Source organism: Anolis sagrei, chromosome X, assembly GCF_037176765.1.
Source record: "Anolis sagrei isolate rAnoSag1 chromosome X, rAnoSag1.mat, whole genome shotgun sequence".
Classification (NCBI taxonomy): Eukaryota; Metazoa; Chordata; class Lepidosauria; order Squamata; family Dactyloidae; genus Anolis; species Anolis sagrei.
In genome coordinates this window covers 53441248-53461096 of record NC_090034.1, presented here as the reverse complement: position 1 = coordinate 53461096, position 19849 = coordinate 53441248, and the positions used below count along the sequence as shown (strand labels likewise).

The window sequence follows — 19849 nt, the reverse complement described above, 5'->3', positions numbered from 1 at the left end:
GAAACTCCTCTTGAGCGAAGGGGAGAGTATATATGTAACCCACTTCTCCCCTACTGTCTTCCAGGCTCGTCCTACGGGAGCATAGCTGCCTTCAGACCCTGCTCCAGCACCTGAAGTCTCACAGCCTCACCATTGTCAGCAATGCCTGTGGCACCCTCTGGAACCTCTCAGCTCGCAGCTCCAAAGACCAGGAACTACTGTGGGACCTGGGGGCGGTCAGCATGCTCCGCAACCTGGTCCACTCAAAGCATAAGATGATCGCCATGGGCAGTGCAGCCGCCCTCCGCAACCTCCTGGCCAACCGACCTCTCAAGTACAAAGACGCCATGGTTATCTCACCGGGTTCCTGCATGCCCTCGCTGTACATGCGGAAACAGAAGGCACTGGAAGCCGAGCTGGACGCCAAACACTTGGCCGAGACCTTTGACAGTATGGAGAAGCAGACACTGAAGAGCCAAAGCTCCAAGAAGCCCATGCGGCACATTGACAGCTTGGCAAAGGACTACGCTTCTGATTCGGGGTGCTTCGATGACGATGAGGTGCCCAATGTGTCCAGCAGCGTAGAAACAGGCAACGCGTCGGTCCTCTCCATGTTTCTTAACAATTCCTTCCTCCAAGGCCAGGCGTCGCCAAGAGCTGTTGCCCAAAGGAGAGGCCCAGAGCCAGAAAAGGATGAAAGTGGGAAGCCGACAGAAGCCAAGAAGGTCCCACCGGTCCTCTTGCCCCCCGACAACGAAGTTTCCTTGGCGGCTGAGAAACTGGCCAAAAAGATCACCACCACTGTAGCTAAGATGGATAAGCTGGTAGAAGACATCTCCACCCTCCATACTTCCTCCGATGACAGTTTCAGTCTCAGCTCAGAGGACCATTGTCTTGACTGGCAGTATGTTTCTGATGAGGTCCATGAAGCCCGCGCTCAGTCATGCTCCCCGTGCCGGTTGTCTGACGCCGGCGGTTTCGTCAAGCGGGAAGATCTGAGCCGGGCTCACCCCCTTTTACGGCTAAAGACCGCCTACACTAGCTTGTCCAATGATAGCCTCAATAGCGGAAGCACCAGCGATGGCTATTGCACCAAGGAGCACATGAAACCATGTGCAAGAACCACCTTTGTGGACTTCAGGGATGAATTACACCGCTATCAGAAACGGCCTAGCCGGCTCGACTTGAAGAACATCCTGATGAATCGGCCAGAGAAGATGGAACAGCCAGTGAAGAAACTTCCAGAGTCTGGGGAGGTGGCAGAGAAACCGGAACTTCTTGAGAAGTTCAAGAAAGCCACAGTTTCATCTGGCAGAATGGTTGCTGAGAAAGAAAAGGAATGTGAGCAAAAAGAGCCGAGGAACGAGCTTGATCCTGATCCAAAGGTTCACACCATTAAGCTCTCCCCGTCATACCAACACATCCCCTTCATGGAAAATGTGGACAATGGAATCATGGGGCAGTCAGGAGGCAAATCTTATTATTCCATTTTGTCAGAACAGCTCAATAAGATTCCGGAGAAGCTCCCGGTCCAGATGGCAGGACAAGGAGAACCGGAGCAGCTGCAGAAATATTCAGTGGAGGACACCCCAATTTGCTTTTCCCGATGCAGTTCCCTCTCATCCCTTTCCTCAGCTGACAATGTGCTGGATGGGCAAAGCGAGAATGAGATGGACAGTGACTCCTCTTTGGAGATCATTGAAGTGGAACAAGTGGATGAACCACACAAGGAAGATGAGAAGTCCAAAAGGGAGGTGGAACTCCTCCCTGCTGTCTCACAGCCCATCTCCATCCCCTTCCCCAAGAAAGAGAAGATGTTCCTTCAGGGAGCATCACCATCCCGACTTGATGACTTGACCCCTTCCAGCTCCTCCGAGAACTATATCCAGGAAACGCCCTTGGTGATGAGCCGCTGTAGTTCGGTCAGTTCCCTGGGCAGTTTTGAGAGTCCTTCCATTGCCAGTTCAATCCAAAGCGAGCCCTGCAGTGAAATGATTAGCGGCACCATCAGCCCAAGTGAGTTGCCAGACAGTCCTGGGCAAACAATGCCCCCAAGCCGCAGTAAGACGCCTCTCTTTGAACTGAATGGCCAACCAGAGAAGGAGGCCAGTCAGTTCAACATCCAGTGGGAGAACAACGTCAAGAAGTTCATGGAGATCACTGACTTCAAGGAACGTTTTCAGATGCCCCAAGACCTGGACTCCATGGTCTACTTCACTGTGGAGAAACCCAACGAGAACTTTTCCTGCGCCTCCAGCTTGAGTGCTTTGCCCCTCCATGAGCACTACATCCAAAAAGACGTTGAACTGAAACTTATCCCCCCATTCCCGGAAAAGAATGGCTTGAGCTTCATGGCCCATGACAAGAGAGAAGAAGAGAGGGTCATTGAGAGCCAAAGGAAGCCAGAAAGACTCGAATTGACTTCTGACGAGGATATCGAGATCTTGAAGGAATGCATCAATTCAGCCATGCCATCCCGTTTTCGGAAGGTCCATACCTCCCTCGTCTCAGGCCAGATTTTGAACTCACAGTCCAAGAAATCGATGCAACTTCCGGTCTACATGCTGGTCCCTGCCAATTCCCATTTGGGCATCTCCAAGCATAGACGGGCTGCTGTTGCCCAGCACAAAAGCTACATCGGCGCCGAGGAGGATTCCTTCACTGACTCTGCAGAAGGAACCCCAGTCAACTTCTCCAGCGCTGCTTCCCTGAGTGATGAGACACTTCAGTACCCAATGAAGGAGGAAGCAGACTCGAAGCATTGTTCAGGGAAAAGGAAGGAACTGACTGGAGCAGGAAGCAAGATGGAAGCCAGACAGTATGAACGAGGTGGCCCATGCGCCGGAAAACTGACCTCCAGCCACTCAACTCCAACCAAAATGGTTTCCTCTTGCAAGCACAGGACTGGGTCAAACCACACCAGCCCACTTCACACAGGCAGGGCCCAATCCGCTGAGTCCAGGAGAGGACGCATTCCTCTCAAGAACCTGGAACTGACCCTTGTGAAGCACGGTGGTCTGAGGGCTTCTTCAGAGGGAAACCGTTCCAGGAAGGAAGCCTCCCGAGAGGACAAGGGGCATGACGACATGGTCTTCCCTTCCTTCTGTCACACCACGCCGACCGAAGAGGCGGTTTACTGTTTCTACGAGAATGACTCGGATGACCTGACAGAGTTGGGCGTGAAGAATTCACCCAAGAGGAAAGCCAGCACTGCTGGGAAAGGCCAAAAGAAAGAGTGCTGGGTGGCCAAGAGGGAACCGGAGGTAAGTTCTAGGCCGCAGCATCCTCAGGCTAAAACCAAGATGGCGGCCAAGCTTCGCAGCAACCTCATTGTGGATGAGACTCCGCCATGTTATTCCCTCAGCTCTTCACTCAGTTCCCTCAGTGACCTGGAGGTCTACAGCAATGGAGAGAGAGGGCAACTGTACGGCAACCGGGGTCTCCGCCGACCATTGGCCCTCGCCCGCCGGCATGATTTGAGAGCAGCCTTGACGAAAAGGAGGGACAGTTCTGCCAGTTCCCTCAGTTACAATTCAGAGGATGATCTCCTGCAGAAGTGTATGGGCTTGGCCGTGCCTAAAAAGAGACGGCATTCGGCCAAGAGGCGGAACGCTGAAAAGGAGCGGAAGGGACTCCGGGCCAAGGAGTGGAAGTCGGAGGCCATGCTGGACGACGGAAGAGCATCAGACTTGGACAGCGTGGACTGGAAAGCCATTCAGGAAGGAGCAAACTCCATTGTCACGTGGCTCCACCAAGCGTCCTCTTCCTTCAGGAGAGAGCCGTCTTCAGAATCAGACTCCATCCTCTCCTTCATGTCCAGCCTTTCCACCAGCTCCCCTCTGGAGCTTTCCCAGGACAGGAAAGACAAGAAGAGAGGGAAGAAGTGCTCTGGTGGGGGTTACCTGGAGAAGAAAGAGCGTCCCAGGGCTTTCCAAGATGGGAAGAAGCAGGTGGAAACCAGAATAGCCAGCAGCAGGAACGGGCAGCCAGAGAAAAATGCAGGGCAGCAGGCACCACTGACCAACTTACCAGTTGTCTTCCGTGGCCGAACAGTGATCTACATGCCCAAAGTGGCCAAGGAATCCCAAGTGCAGAGCCCCAGGTGTACCCCTAAGAAAACAGGGCCTGTAACGAAGACTGAGTCCCCCCTGAAGAATGGAAATCTGAACCAGCAGAGATCCCGGAGTCTCCACAGGCCAGGAAAGATTTCAGAGATTGCAGACCTTTCCTTGCCCAAACGGAGTGCGACACCTCCTGCCCGCATGACCAAAGCGCCTTCTTCGGGATCGTCCAGGACGTCCACACCATCACAGCCCAACCAAAAGAAGCTGACATCACCATCACAACAGCAGCCCAGCAGGCAAGCATCGCCTCGTGGTAGTGTGAAGGCAGATTCGAACTCCAGCTCCCCTGGTGCCAACCCCAAACCGGCCCAGAAATCGCCTGCCCCAAAGCAACATAAAACACAGAAATCCCCTGTCCGCATCCCCTTCATGCAAAAACCTGCAAAGAAGACTATATTGATGAGGAATACCATGCCGGTGTTGGAGGAACAAGTGGGGCGTGGGTGTGTTGCGGGCAGAGATCCCAGACCCAAGAGCAATGTGAAAGGCACCCTTCAGTCCAGCCGGCTCAATTTGGTCCGGGTCTCTTCGGCAAGATCGGTCAGCGGCGAGTCCGACCGCTCAGGCTTCCTGCGGCAGCTGACGTTCATCAAGGAATCCTCCACTCTTCTCATGCGGCACCGCACTGAGCTCTCTTCCTCAGAGCCCAGGTCTTCCTCTCCCTGCTCCTCTCTCTCCCAAGGCGCTTCTCCTCGGAGAGGCAGGCTCGGCCTCCCAACAGTATTTCTCTGTTCATCCAGGTGTGATGACCTCAAGGCGGAGAAACCTCTTGGTGCAAGCCAACGGCCTGTCATCCCTCGGGGGCCTCTTTCTGGCCAACGAGCCCCTGTTGGGATCAAGCCTCCAAGGCGAACCAGTTCGGAAAGCCCCTCCAGGCTCCCAGTGAAAACAAACAACCTCCCCCCAGAGCCCTTCAAGCGTTATTCTTCATCCCCTCAGATTAACGTCACCAAGCGGACCGCCAGTCCAGCATCCACAGTGCCATGTTGTCCCGAATCGCTGGCTGCGAGGAAGAAGAGCGAGGAGGGCCTCAAACTGCCAGTGGTACCTGCTCCAGGGATTCCAGAGAAACACCCAGGAGATGAACATGTGCAACATCAGCCACAACAACAGCAGCCATCCATGGTGAGAGGGACGTGGAAGAGAATTCGCGATGAAGACATTACCCATATCCTGAAAAGCACCCTCCCATCAACTGCACTGCCGCTGGTCAATGCCTTGCAGGAAGAAGCGGACCAACAGGCCCTGAAAGCTCTCCAGAGGAAGACGAGTGATGCTGTCGTCCAAACAGAAGACTTCCCCACCACCAAGACCAACTCCAGTACCTCCCCGACACTGGAGATCCCGCGGGAGATGCCCAAAATCTCCTCCGAGGGCTATGACGGTTCGGGCAAAGCCACAGCGGTGCCCCTCTCTTTGACCCACGAAGGGCCCATCAGCTCCTTGGGGAACTTTCCACCCAGCAGGCATGGCTCGCCCAGCCGTGCTGCACGGGTGACCCCTTTCAACTACACCCCAAGCCCCATGGCGGAGCCGCCGGTCAGTGACAAACAGCCGGAGAAGGTGGACGTTTGACAGCCTAAACAGTTGCCCTCTGCTAAGTTTCTGGGATGGATGTCACCTTGTTTCCATCCCATGCTCTTATAAAAAAAACAAGGAGGAATTGGGATGTCAGGTGTTTACACAAGACTGCTGGCGAACAATATTTATTCCCTTTCTTTTCTTTCTTAATATATTTTGGAACCGCTCACTGGATTCCCCCCCCCCCCCAAATATATGTTCACCCACAATATCTTCAGGTGTGCAATGCAACCTGTCTGCATTGTTTTGTCGGCAACGGTGCTACATCGGAAACATTGGAGGGAGGAAGAAGAGGACAACGTCAAGAGGAGCATTTTCCCCCAGACTCAGAGACACAGATGTTTGGATATCGGATCCTTCCAGCCACAAAACCTTTTGGATCCATGCCTCCCACACTGAATTTGATGTGATACCAGTACTTTGGATTTCCACAACCATGCCTCTTTCCACACGTGGACGACGTCTGTTTCGTCTTTTTGTACAAAACCACCCAGGCTCCATTTTGAAATGCAACCACATTGTTGGCAAGTGAGATATTGCAGGCTACGACTCCCATTTGGATGAGAATGGCTTGCATTCTTAACTGTGATTCCCGATCTGAAAGACCATCTAGATAAAAAAGACCTCTGCAAGTATTGAGAGTTTCCAAACTTGTTTTGATTGTCGTCCCTCCATAGACAGGAGTTTCCATCCAGTCTCTTCCTTGGAATTTCTTTTCCTGCTTTTGTCTTCCTCCTGCCCGCCTTGATCCGTGTCACATCCAGCCTCACGCAACGTGTCAGGAATTGATTTTGAAATTATTCTGATCACAGTCGGAGCAGGAAAGGGCTTTAGCAATATTACACTTGTTAAGCACTAAGATCAATGCATTCTTGAGGGCTTTCATGGCCGGAATCACTGGGTTGTTGTGAGTTTTCTGGGCTGTATAGCCATGTCCCAGAAGCATTCTCTCCTGATGTTTTGTCTGCATCTATGGCAGGCATCCTCAGTCATTGAGGGGTCTGTTGGAAACAAGGAAAATGGGGTTTACATATCTGTGGAATGTCCAGGGTGGGAGAAAGAACTCTTGTCTGCTTGAGGTAGGTTTGAATGTTGTAATTGGCCACCTACCTCAAACAGACATTTGGAGCATCTACACTGTAGAACTAATGCACTTTGACAACACTGCTATGTGGATTTAGTTGAAAAGTGCTTTTGCAATATATGACCAAACACTAGATGATGTTGGTGAGGAGAGAAGAAAATCCTAGTTTTTAAAGCTTGCAATAAATGATAAAAACTCTTACTTACTTAGGCGATCCCTCGTTGTCTGGTTAAGATTGTCCTCCAAGTGTGGTGTACTGGCGGTGGGTATGTAGGTGACTGTGGAGTCCTATTCTTGATCCGCATGTTCTCCCGCAGTGAGGGCATTTGTTTCTAGGTGGAAGGCGGTCCCAGTCAGGGTTGGCTTGACGCGCCTTCCTCTTGGCACGTTTCTCTCACCCTCCATTCGTGCAAATTCTACAGCACTGCTGGTCACAGCTGACCTCCAGCTAGAGCGCTCAAGGGCCAGGGCTTCCCAGTTCTCAGTGTCTATGCCACAGTTTTTAAAGTTGGCTTTGAGCCCATCTTTAAATCTCTTTTCCTGCTCACCAACATTCTGTTTTCCATTCTTGAGTTCAGAGTAGAGCACCTGCTTTGGGATACGGTGATTGGGCATTCGGACAATGTGGCCGGTCCAGCAGAGTTGATGGCAGAGGAGCATCGCTTCAATGCTGGTGGTCTTTGCTTCTTCCAGCACGCTGATATTTGTCCGCCTGCCTTCCCAAGAGATTTGCAGGATTTTTCGGAGGCAACACTGATGCCTAGGAAAAATCCAAACACTAGATGATGCTGGTGAGTAGAGAGGAAAATTCTGATTTTTAAAGCTTCCAATATATTACCAAACACTAGATGGCCCTGGTGAGTAGAGAGGAAGATACTGTTATTTAAGCTTGCAATCACTAGATGAGTGGAGAGGGAAATCCTGGTTTTTAATGCTTCCAATATTTCGCCAAACACTAGATGGCACGGATGAGTAGAGAGAAAAATACTATATTTTAAGCTTCCAATACTTACTTAGGTGATCCCTCGTTGGACGAGTACGATGGTCTTCCTTGATGACTATTTTTGTGGGTTTGTAGGTGGCTGTGGAGCCCTATTCTTGACCCGCATCTTCTCCCACAGTGAAGGCTTTGGTTTCCAGGTGGAAGGCGGTCCCGGTCGGGGTTGGCTTGACGCGCCTTCCTCCTGGCACGTTTCTCTCTTTCACCCTCCACTCGTGCCTCCTCGAATTCTGCAGCACTGCTGGTCACAGCTGACCTCCAGCTGGAGCGGTCAAGGGCCAGGGCTTCCCAGTTCTCAGTGTCTATGCCAGAGTTTTCAGGTTGGCATTGAGCCCATCTTTAAATCTCTTTTCCTGTCCTACAACATTCCGTTTTCCATTCTTGAGTTCGGAGTAGAGCACCTGCTTTGGGATACGGTGATCGGGTATTCGGACAATGTGGCCGATCCAGCAGAGTTGATGGCAGAGAAGCATCGCTTCAATGCTAGTGGTCTTTGCTTCTTCCAGCACGCTGACATTTGTCCGCCTGTCTTCCCAAGAGATTTGCAGGATTTTTCGGAGGCAACGCTGATGCCTAGGAAAAATCCAAACACTAGATGATGCTGGTGAGTAGAGAGGAAAATCCTGATTTTTAAAGCTTCCAATATATTACCAAACACTAGATGGCCCTGGTGAGTAGAGAGGAAGATACTGTTATTTAAGCTTGCAAACACTAGATGAGTGGAGAGGGAAATCCTGGTTTTTAATGCTTCCAATATTTCGCCAAACACTAGATGGTGCAGATGAGTAGAGAGAAAAATACTATATTTTAAGCTTCCAATATATCACCAAACACTAGGTGGCATTGGTGAGTAGAGAGGAAGATACTGTTATTTAAACTTGCAAACACTAGATGAGTGGAGAGGGAAATCCTGGTTTTTAATGCTTCCAATATTTCGCCAAACACTAGGTGGTGCAGATGAGTAGAGAGAAAAATACTATATTTTAAGCTTCCACTATATCACGAAACACTAGGTGGCGATGGTGAGATGGCGCTAATCAAGGTGGCCAATTGAAACATTCACACCTAAACTCAGACAAGAGCTCTTTCTCCCACCCTGGACATTCCACAGATATATAAATTTCACTTGCCTAGTTTACAACAGACCTCACAACCTCTGAGGATGCCTGCCATAGATGCAGGTGAAACGTCAGGAGAGGATGCTTCTGGAATATGGACAGACAGCCCAGAAAACTCACAACAACCAAGCACTAAGATCGTTTTGATTTTCTGCAAACACGCCTCTTTCCCACTGATTCCGTGTCCTGGAAACAGTTGCCGTGTTTATTTGGCAGAGGCCATCTTGATTGAAGCATGAGCCAAGTACATATATATATATACATTTATATATGTCTATATACAAGTGACTCTCAGTTAACTGGCACCCATGTGGATTAGTAGATGGCAGATTATAATGATGATGCTGATGATTATGTTTATTTATATGCTGCTTTTTCTCTCCACCAGAAGACTCAAAGAGATAAATGTTGTTTCTGGTTGATTGATAGTTACTGTTTGTTTATTTATTTATTATTTACAGTATTTATATTCTGTCCTTCTCACCCTGAAGGGGACTCAGAGCAGATCACAGAACACATATACGGCAAACATTCAATGCTGTTATACACTGACAAGACAGACAACTGTACATAGGTAGAGGTATATATAGGCTTTCCCATCTTGGAGGCTTTGCTCAGTTCCAGCCATCGGGGGGGGGGGGGGGGGGGCTGCTGTCATTCCACTTTCCCTGTCGAAGAGCTTTGTTTGTAAACTTCCCCCTTGATCAAATTGCCAGCATTTTTTTTTCTGTCATTTCCTTATGGGTGCCTAAATACCTCCCCATGTTTAAGTGGTACCTATTTATCTACTCACATTGCTGTTTTCAAAACTGCTAGGTAGGCAGAAGCTGGGCTAAGGACCAGGAGCTCACCCTGACCCAGGCTTCGAACTGTCAACTTTTTGGCAAGATTTACTGCAGCTGGCAGTCAACCTGCTGTGCTAAAGCTCGGCCCCGCTGTGCTAAAGCCTTGCCTAACCAATACTGTACCATACCATAAACTCTGCATTGTCTTGATATTAAGATTGAAACACTGGAATTTAAAAGCGAATTAAGACGAGCATAAGATAACGCACTTTTACTGTATGATACAAACTGGTTTTATTGCATTATAAAAACATTTTATTCAAATTTTTTATTTAAAGTACTAGCTTGGGGACCCGGCAGTGTCTGGGTTGTTTGAAAAAGTCATTTTGTAATGGTATAAAATGCATAAGATTGTGGGTAAACTACAACTCCCATAATATCAGGTTAACCCCAAAAAGCTCCATCAGTCCTTAAAGTGTGTTATGTTTGGCAAGTTTGCTCTAGATGCATCATCGGTGGGGCCAGGGGCGGCTCAACCCATTACGCAAAGTAAGCATTTGCAGTATAGTTGATTTTGCCCAGGGGCGCTCTTGAGGCGCTCTTGGGGGAAAATAGACATTTGCGAGTTGTAGTTACTGAGATGTATAGTTCACCTACAATCAAAGAGCTTTCTGAACTCCACCAATGATGGCACACAGAACTCCTACGACGAACAGAAAATATATATCAGTGATTGGTTGGGGGGGGGGGGGCGCCAAAATACTGTTTGCTTACAGTTGAAAATTACCTAGGACCGCCTCTGGGTGGGGCTCAGTGTGCTCTCTGACTGTGGGGTAAACTACAACTCCCACTACGGTGATTCAGTCCTCTCAAAGCCCTCCAGTAGGTTCAGTTGGTCATGGGGTCTCAGTGTACCAAGTTTGGTCCAGGTCCATCATAGATGGAGGTCACAGTTTCTCTGGTTGTGGGTGAACTACAACTACCAGAAAGGAAGGTCAGTTCCCCCCAAACCCCACCAGTAATCCAATTTTGGGTATATCGGGTATGCATGCCAAGTTTGGTCTAGATCAGGGGTCCTCAAACTAAGGCCCAGGGGGCAGATACGGCCCTCCAAGGTCATTTACCCGGCCCTCACTCAGGGTCAACTTAAGTCTAAAACGACTTTAAAGCACACAACAACATCAACCCTATCTCATCAGCCAAAAGCAGGCCCATACTTCCCACTGAATTACGGATAAATTTATATTTGTTAAAATTGTTCTTCATTTTAATTATTGTATTGTTTTTTAGTGTTTTTGCACTACAAGTAAAATATGTGCAGTGCACATGGGAATTCATTGATTATTTTTTTCCAAATCATAATCTGGCCCTCCAACAGTTTGAGGGACTGTGACCTGGCCCTCTGTTTTAAATGTTTGAGGCCCCCTGGTCTAGATCTATCATTCTTTGGGTTCATAGTGCACTCTGGATGTAGGTGAACTACAACTCCTATAAATACCTCCAAAGACCTCCAGTATCTTTTGTTGGAGTTCCGCGTGCCAAGGGAGTTCCAGGTCCATCCTTGGTGGAGTTCAGAGTGCTCTTAGATTGCAGGTGAACTATACATCCCAATATCTACAACTCCTATAAATCATTGTGAATTCTCCCCAAACCTCTCTAGTATGTTCAGTTGCTGATCAATTCTTCTATTTGCTGTGTGCCATAGAAAATAATAGGAAAGGCAGTGGGTGGGTTCACGCAAATTCCACACCAATGGAGACAGTCAGAAACACTGGGGTGCCTGTGGTGGAGGAAACACATAAAATCTAGGATGAAATGGTCCCCGTATGAAAGCCTTCACTTGGGTGGTGGGCAGTATGGTGCTTGTGGAGGACATTGGCAGGCTCGTGTACATGTTCATGGCACTCACTATAACCTGCAATGTCATTGGAGGGAGGGCCTTTGGTGTCTACTGAGGAGTGGGAGCCAGAGCTTTTTGTGGAGGCAGGAGTTTGTCTGTGTTAAGTGGACACCCTGGCCCCATACACATACATATTTTCATTTTTACAATGGACTAGCCGTCCCCTGCCACGCGTTGGTGTGGCCACATGGGGGTTCTGTGTGAGAGGTTTGGCCCAATTCTATCGTTGGTGGGGTTCAGAATGCTCTGTGATTGTAGGTGAACTATAAATCCCAGCAATTACAACTCCCAAATGTCAAGATTCTATTTTCCCCAAACTCCACCAGTGTTCACATTTGGGCATATTGAGTATTCTTGTAGAGTTTAGTCCAGATCCATCATTGTTTGAGTCCATAGCGATCTCTGGATGTAGGTGAACTACAACTCCAAAACCAAAGGACACTGCCCACCAAACCCTTCCAGTATTTTCTATTGGTCATGGGAGAACTTGTGCCAAGTTTGGTTCAATTTCATCGTTGGTGGGGTTCAGAATGTTCCTTGATTGTAGGTGAATTATAAATTTCAGCAACTACAACTCCCAAATGACAAAATCATTTTTTTAAGTGAAGGACATACATTGGGTTGTTAGGTGTCTTGTGTCCAAATTTGGTGTCAATTCATCCAGTGGTTTCTGAGTTCTGCTAATCCCACAAACGAACATTACATTTTTATTTATATAGATATAGATAAGATATAGATTATTTTTTTCAATTTATTTTTGCCGGTTGATTGAGTTCTGGTTAACTGAGAGTCTACTGTATATGTGTGTGTGTGTATATGTATATATTCATTTGGGAAAGTATTGGATGGGTTTCAACCAGACCTGCACAATTTGGCAAAGTCTAGGGGCCAAAATTAAAACGGGATAAACTTTGGGGTCACCAACAGGTTTTCAGCATCCCACAGGCGATTTTGGGCAGAGGAGGCTAGAGACGTTGCAAAACAATAACTCCCAGGGTTTCATAGCATTGGTGTCAAACTGAATTGTTCTTCGGTTTCAATATTGTGTTGCTCTTCCTGGATTTTTTTTACACTACAACTCCGAATGACCTCGCTCAGTGGTCTCATGTAGATATTCAAAAGCATGAGGAAAGAATAGAGCCTAGTGGGTCCCCCACAGGTCAATGGTCAGGGGTCCAAGCAGGTGTCCCCCAGCACCAACATCTGGGTACGATCCTCCAGAAAGGAGCAGAGCCATATGATTTGTATTTAGCATGTCAGAAGCAAATTGAGAATACAGTTATAATGTATAGAAAAACCACAAACAAAGTTCAAAACTTGGCATTATGCTAAATGCTGGCCACTTGAAGTGCCTCTGGTGTCGCTGTGGGAAAGTCCTCCATTGTGTATGTGGCAGGGCCCAGGCTGCATTGTAGTAGGTGCTCTGTGGTTTGCTCTTCTCTGCACTCACATGTTGTGGACTCCACTTTGTGGCCCCATTTCTTAAGGTTGGCTCTGCATCTCATAGTGCCAGAGCGCAGTCTGTTCAGCACCTTCCAAGTCGCCCAGTCTTCTGTGTGCCCAGGAGGGAGTCTCACAATTGATATCAGCCATGGATTGAGGTTCTGGGTTTGAGCCTGCCACTTTTGGACTCTCACTTGCTGATGTGTTCTTGCAAGTATCTCTGTAGATCTTAGAAAGCTATTTCTTGATTTAAGGTGTTGGTTTGCTGGCTGATATCTGAACAGAGGATGAGTCAGAGATGTCAATGCCTTGGTCCTTTCATTGCTGGCTGGTGCTTCACTGTGGATATCACGTGGTGCAATACTGGCTAAACAGTGTAATATCTCCAGTGGTGTTGGGTGTAGACATCCTGTGATAATGCGGCATGTCTCATTACAAGCCACGTCCACTGTTTTATTGTGGTGAGATGTGTTCCAATCTGGGCATGTGTACTCAGCAGCAGAGTAGCAAAGTGCAAGGGCAGATGTCTTCACTGTGTCTGGTTGTGATCCCTAGGTTGTGCCAGTCAGCTTTCATATGATATTATTTCTAGCACCCACTTTTTGGTTGATATTTAAGCAGTGTTTCTTATAAGTCAGAGTACGGTCCAGAGTAGCTCCCAGGTATTTGGGTGTGCTGCAGTGCTCTAGTGGGATTCCTTCCTTGGTCATCCTCAGAACTGGAGATGCTTGTCTGTTCTTAAGATGAACAGCACACATCTGTGTTCTAGAAAGATTAGGAATCAGCTGGCTTTCCCTGTAATCGGCAGTAAAAGCACCTAAACCTTTGGAGAGCTTCTTTTCAACCATTTCAAAGCTCCCTGCTTGAGCAGTGATGGCATGATCGTCAGCATAGAGGAAACTCTCTGTCCCTTCTGGCAGTGGCTGGTCACTTGTGTAGATGTTAAACATTGATGGAGCAAGTATGCTCCCTTGAGGCGGGCCGTTCTTCTATTTTTGCCATCTGCTTCTTTAGCCCTGGAACTCAACAAACAAGCTCCTGTTGTGTAGTAGGTTTCCTTTGAAGCTGGTGAGATGGTAATCCTTTGTATTATTATACATTTTTCTCAGTAGAAGGTGATGATTTACAGTATCATAAGCTGCTCACAGGTCTATGAAGACAGCTCCTGTAATCTGCTGTCTTTCAAAACCATCTTCTGTGTGCTGAGTCACATTCAGCACTTGTGATGAGGCATGCCGCATTATCACAGGATGTCTACTTGTGATGTGCAGAGCTGGCCCTCTGTCATCCATGGATTCAACGGCCCTTTGAAGGCAACCATAAAGCAATTGTGGCCCTCGATGACAATGAGTTTGACACCATTGGGCCAGATGGTGCCTGTTGGGGGAAAATTTAGGGGGACACAGAAGTATCATGGGGTCAGGGAGGAGGAGGAAAAAGCTCAGAGGCTCAGGGTGCAGGAGAACCAGCCTTTTTGGGATGCCCAACATCCTTTGGGGGATCGTATGCAGCCCTTGGGCTGAATATTGTGCAGGTCTGATTTAAACCCAAATGGGGAGGAGTGAACAGCCTTCTGTTATTGCCACAAGAATGGAGGCAACTCTCTTGGCTCCCTGAGGCTTCCAGATTCTTTTTAAGGGACACAAAGCAATGCAGATCCAGTTTTTTTAAAAGGACACTGAGAAGGTAACACAAGGCGGGATCTATCTTTGCTCAAAAGTGTTTTCCAATTTTTGCCAATTTTGCCGCTGCATTGAAAGAACCAAGCCATGCCTGAGAAAAAGAAAAGAAACTGGATTCTTTGCTATCCATCAAACCTGGCCCGGAGTTTATAGATGGGGCACAGTTTTCCTGCCATGCAAACAAACCAACAAAGAGAGACCTTTTGCCAACAGGAGGAGAAAGAAGAGCCTTAAAACCAACACTTGGCTGCATGCTTTTTTCAGGCCACGCTCCTTATGTAGTTCTGCCTGTGAGGAAGCCTGGTGGAATTGTAACGGGGCTTATTTCTGGGTAAATGCATATGAGATTTGCACTGTATCCGTCTCACATGTGGGCACTCTTCCCATCTTTTTTATATGGAAAGAAGGAATGAAAAGACACGACCGTGGTGAGGAAAGAAGGGTTGGCGGAGGGGAGAATGGCTCGGAAAAAGGATGTTATGATGCAATACACTCATGTTGGAGGCCTAAAAGAGATGGAAAGAAATTCAGATTGAGTGTCCCTTATCCAAAATGCCCCAGAGTTGTCCACAAATGTTGCTTCTTTGATGTACAACATTATTGCAAAAATTGTGTCTACCATTGCCTGAGCATACATTTTCTAATGTGGTTTACTAGAAATACTCATTCTCAGCGTGAGGCATATCTGGGCAATGCAGGGTACAGAACCAAGTGTTTTTTGTAAGTTTCAGTATTTATTCTCCTAGCACAGATGAACTCAGGGGAATTCTTTTCTCCATAAAGAATACACTGCTCTGAACAAAGATTTTTTTGTTAAGAATTGAATTAATAGTTTTGTCATCTTAAGGACAGTTTTCTTCCTTCTCCAGCTCCCTTCCATTTTTGCCCATCCTCCAAAGGGCACTTTCCTCCCTTCTCCAGCTCCCATTTTTGCCCATCCTCTAAAGGGCACCTTTCTCCCTTCTCCAGCTCCCTTCCATTTTTGCCCATCCTCTAAAGGCCACCTTTCTCCCTTCTCCAGCTCCCTTCCATTTTTGCCCGTCCTCTAAAGGGCACCTTTCTCCCTTCTCCAGCTCCCTTCCATTTTTGCCCGTCCCCTAAAGGGCACCTTTCTCCCTTCTCCAGCTCCCTTCCATTTTTGCCCGTCCTCTAAAGGGCACCTTTCTCCCTTCTCCAGCTTCCATCTTTACCTATCCTCTAAAGAAATGTTTTCTCCCTTCTCCAGCTCCCTTCCATTTTTGCCCGTCCTCTAAAGGGCACCTTTCTCCCTTCTCCAGCTCCCTTCCATTTTTGCCCGTCCTCTAAAGGGCACCTTTCTCCCTTCTCCAGCTCCCTTCCATTTTTGCCCGTCCCCTAAAGGGCACCTTTCTCCCTTCTCCAGCTCCCTTCCATTTTTGCCCGTCCTCTAAAGGGCACCTTTCTCCCTTCTCCAGCTTCCATCTTTACCTATCCTCTAAAGAAATGTTTTCTCCCTTCTCCAGCTCCCTTCCATTTTTGCCCGTCCTCTAAAAGGCACCTTTCTCCCTTCTCCAGCTCCCTTCCATTTTTGCCCGTCCTCTAAAGGGCACCTTTCTCCCTTCTCCAGCTCCCTTCCATTTTTGCCCGTCCTCTAAAGGGCACCTTTCTCCCTTCTCCAGCTCCCATCTTTACCTGTCCTCTAAAGGGATGTTTTCTCCCTTCTCCAGCTCCCTTCCATCCTTGCCCTCTAAAGCGCAACTTTCTCCCTTATGAGGTATATATGAAACATATATACATGCATTGAATGTTTTGCCTTAGGTCCCATCTCCAAGACATTTCATGATGCATTATCAGGAAACTCTCCAAACTCTTCTGGGCCCAAGCCTTTCGGATAAGGGATCCTCAGCCTGTATTTGAACAGAGCGAGATCGGATCGTATGCTACAGGAAGTGCTGTCAAAAGGATGGGTTGCCTCCACCCTCTCCAAATTGAAGCCAAAATCTGTACCATGTCTTAATTAGAAACTGCTCTTTAATCTGTCAATGGCTGTCAATTCTTTTGTCTTTCTACTGGGGAAGAGTGAAGGAGGGCGCAAAGGCGGGTATCACCCAGAGAGTCCATTGTAGTTTGTTATGTTGGGCAAGTTTGCTCTACATGTATCTACATGTATCATGGGTGAGGTTCAGTGTGCTTTCTGGCTGTAGAATGAACTACAACTCCCACTATGGTGAGTCAATCCCCTTAAACCCTTCCAATAAGTTGAGTTACTCATGGAGGTTCTGTGCGCCAAGTCTATCATCAGTGAAGGTCACAGTTTCTCTGTTTATGAGTGAACTACAACTCCCAGAAAGGAAGGTCCGTTCCCCCCAAACCCTTCCAGTAATCAGATTTCAATATATCAGGTCTGTGTGCCAAGTTTGGTCCAGATTCATCAGTGTTTTGGTTCACAGTGCTCTTTGGATGTAGGTGAACTACAACTCTCCCAAATCAAGATGAATTTTCCCCAAGAGCCTCCAGTATTTATTTATTTTATTTTATTGCTGGTCATGGGGGTCTGTGTGTCAGGTTTGGCCCAATTCCATCTTTGGTGAAATTCAGATTGCAGGTGAACTATAAATCCCAGTACCTACAATTCCAAAATATCCGGACCAATTCCACTCAAAACCCACCAGTATTCAATTTTGGGCATATCGGGTATGCGTGCCAAGTTTGTTACAGATCCATCATTGTTTGGGTTCATAGTGCACTTTGGATGTAGGTGAACTACAACTCCTATAAATCCCTCCAAAGACATCCAGTATTTTTTGTTGGTCATGGGGGTTCTGTGTGCCAAGTTAGTTCCAGGTCCATCACTGGTGGAGTTCAGAGTGGTCGTAGACTGCAGGTGAATTATACATCCCAGGACCTACAACTCCGAGAAATCATGGTGAATTATCCCCAAACCTCTCTAGTATGTTCAGTTGCTGATCAATTCCTCTGTTTGCTGTGTGTCATAGAAAAGAATAGGAAAGAGTTAACGGAGAGGCAGTGGGCGGGGTCATGCAAATTTAACACCATGGAGAGAGTCAGAAACACATACAATCTAGAATGGAATTGCCCTCACTTGGGTGGGGGGCAGGATGGTGTCTGTGGAGGACATTGGGAGGGCTCTTGGACATGTTCATGGTGCTCACTCTAACCTGCAGTGTCATTGGAGGGGAGGGCCTTTGGTGTCTCCTGAGTGGTGGGAGCCATAGCTGTTTGTGGAGGCAGGAGCTTGTCTGTGTCAGTGGACACCCCAGCCACATACATAAATACATATTTTCACTTTTCTTATGTGCATAGATAGATTATTGGCTGGGCCAAAAGTCAGCCAATGAATTTCAAGAGGGAAAAGGCTGACCCCTAGGCTTTCTTCAACATCTTTATCCAGGCATCCTCAAACTGTGGCCCTCCAGATGTTTGGGCCTCAAACTCCCAGAAGCCCCAACAAGCTTGTTGAATTGTCAGAAATTATGGGAGTTGAAGGCCCAAACAGCTGGAGGGCCACAGTTTAAGGATGTCTGTCTTTATCAATGCCTTGGATAATGATGATGATGATGATTATTAGTATTATTATTATTATTAATTTAATAATAATAATAATAATAATAATATCTCTGCCTTAACTGGCAGATTATGATGATGATTAATAATAATGATGATGTATTATTATTATTATTATTATTATTAATAATAAAATATCTTCCTAAACTGGAAGATGATGATGATTAATTTTTTTTTGTCGTGTCAGGAGCGACTTGAGAAACTGCAAGTCGCTTCTGGTGTGAGAGAATTGGCCGTTTGCAAGGATGTTGCCCAGGGGATGCCCGGATGAATTGATGTTTTTATCATCCTTTTGGGAGGCGTCTCTCATGTCCCCGCACGAGGAGCTGGAGCTTATAGAGGGAGCTCATCCGCCACTCCCCGGATTCGACCTGCGACCTGTCAGTCTTCAGTCCTGCCGGCACAGGGGTTTAACCCACTGTGCCACTGGGGGCTCCATGATGATTAATAATAATAATAATAATGTATTATTATTATTATTATTATTATTATTATTATATCTGCCTAAACTGGAAGATTATTATTATTATTATTATTATTAATGTAGTAATAATAATATATCTGCCTAAACTGGCAGATGATGATGACTAATAATAATAATAATAAATATCTCTGTGTAAACTGGTAGATTGTGATGATGATTAATAATAATGTATTAATAATAATAATAATAATACTATCTCTGCCTAAACTGGCAGATGTCGATGATGATTAATGATGATGATGATGATAATAATAATGTATTAATAATAATAATAATATATCTGCCTAAACTGGCAGATGATTATTAATAATTATTAAAAATACTGTATTATTAATAATAATATCTCTGGGTAAACTGGTAGATGGTGATGATTAATAATAATAATAATAATAATAATAATAATAATGACAGTAGGATTGCAGAGAAACAACTGGAAAAGTTGACACGATATGAGGATTTAAAGATCGAACTGCAAAGACTCTGGCACAGGTCAGTAAAGGTGGTCCCAGTGGTGATCGGCACACTGGGTGTAGTGCTAAAGACCTTGGCCTGCACTTAAACACAATCGGCACTGACAAAATTACCATCTGCCCGCTGCAGAAGGCCACCTTATTGGGATCTGCACGCATTATTCACAGATACATCTCACAGTCCTGGACACCCGACATGTGATCTAATATAACAACCAGCAGAGTGTCTGCTGTGGACTCATCTTGTTGTGTTTCAAACAATAATAATGTAATAATAATAATAATAATAATAATAATAATAATAATGAATCTGCCTAAACTGGCAGATGGTGATGATGATGATGATTAATAATAATAATAATAATAATAATAATAATATCTCTGCCTAAAGTGTCTGTGTTCTGAAGCAATGAGGAAAGAGGCCCTACTTTTGCTTCTTTGCTGCAGAGAAAACTTCTGCTTGTCAGAAGTATAAGGAATCAAAGCTGAATATAATAGAAACCCAAACCCAAGAAGGTGTTACCTGTCCATTGCAAAATGGCTTCGTCTGCACTGGGCACTGGATGCGGTTCTAAACCGGTAATGGGAGACGGAGGTGTGGAGATGAAATCCTGGCAAGGGTTTGGATAGTTGCGCCCTGATGCGCTTGGAGACTT

At 46.8% G+C, this 19849-nt stretch overlaps 1 protein-coding gene across 2 annotated transcripts in view; it reads left to right on the top strand.

The window, feature by feature from the left end:
- The window catches only part of APC2 (APC regulator of WNT signaling pathway 2), a 44046-nt gene extending 37501 nt beyond the window's left edge, over nt 1-6545 (top strand). For both annotated transcript variants that reach the window (XM_060785028.2, XM_060785027.2), the window contains exon 15: nt 65-6545. In XM_060785028.2, coding sequence (XP_060641011.2) covers nt 65-5678 — 5614 coding nt within the window. In that variant the 3' untranslated portion in view covers nt 5679-6545. The remainder of the gene's footprint in view (nt 1-64) is intronic.
- The last annotated feature ends 13304 nt before the right edge of the window (nt 6546-19849 follow it).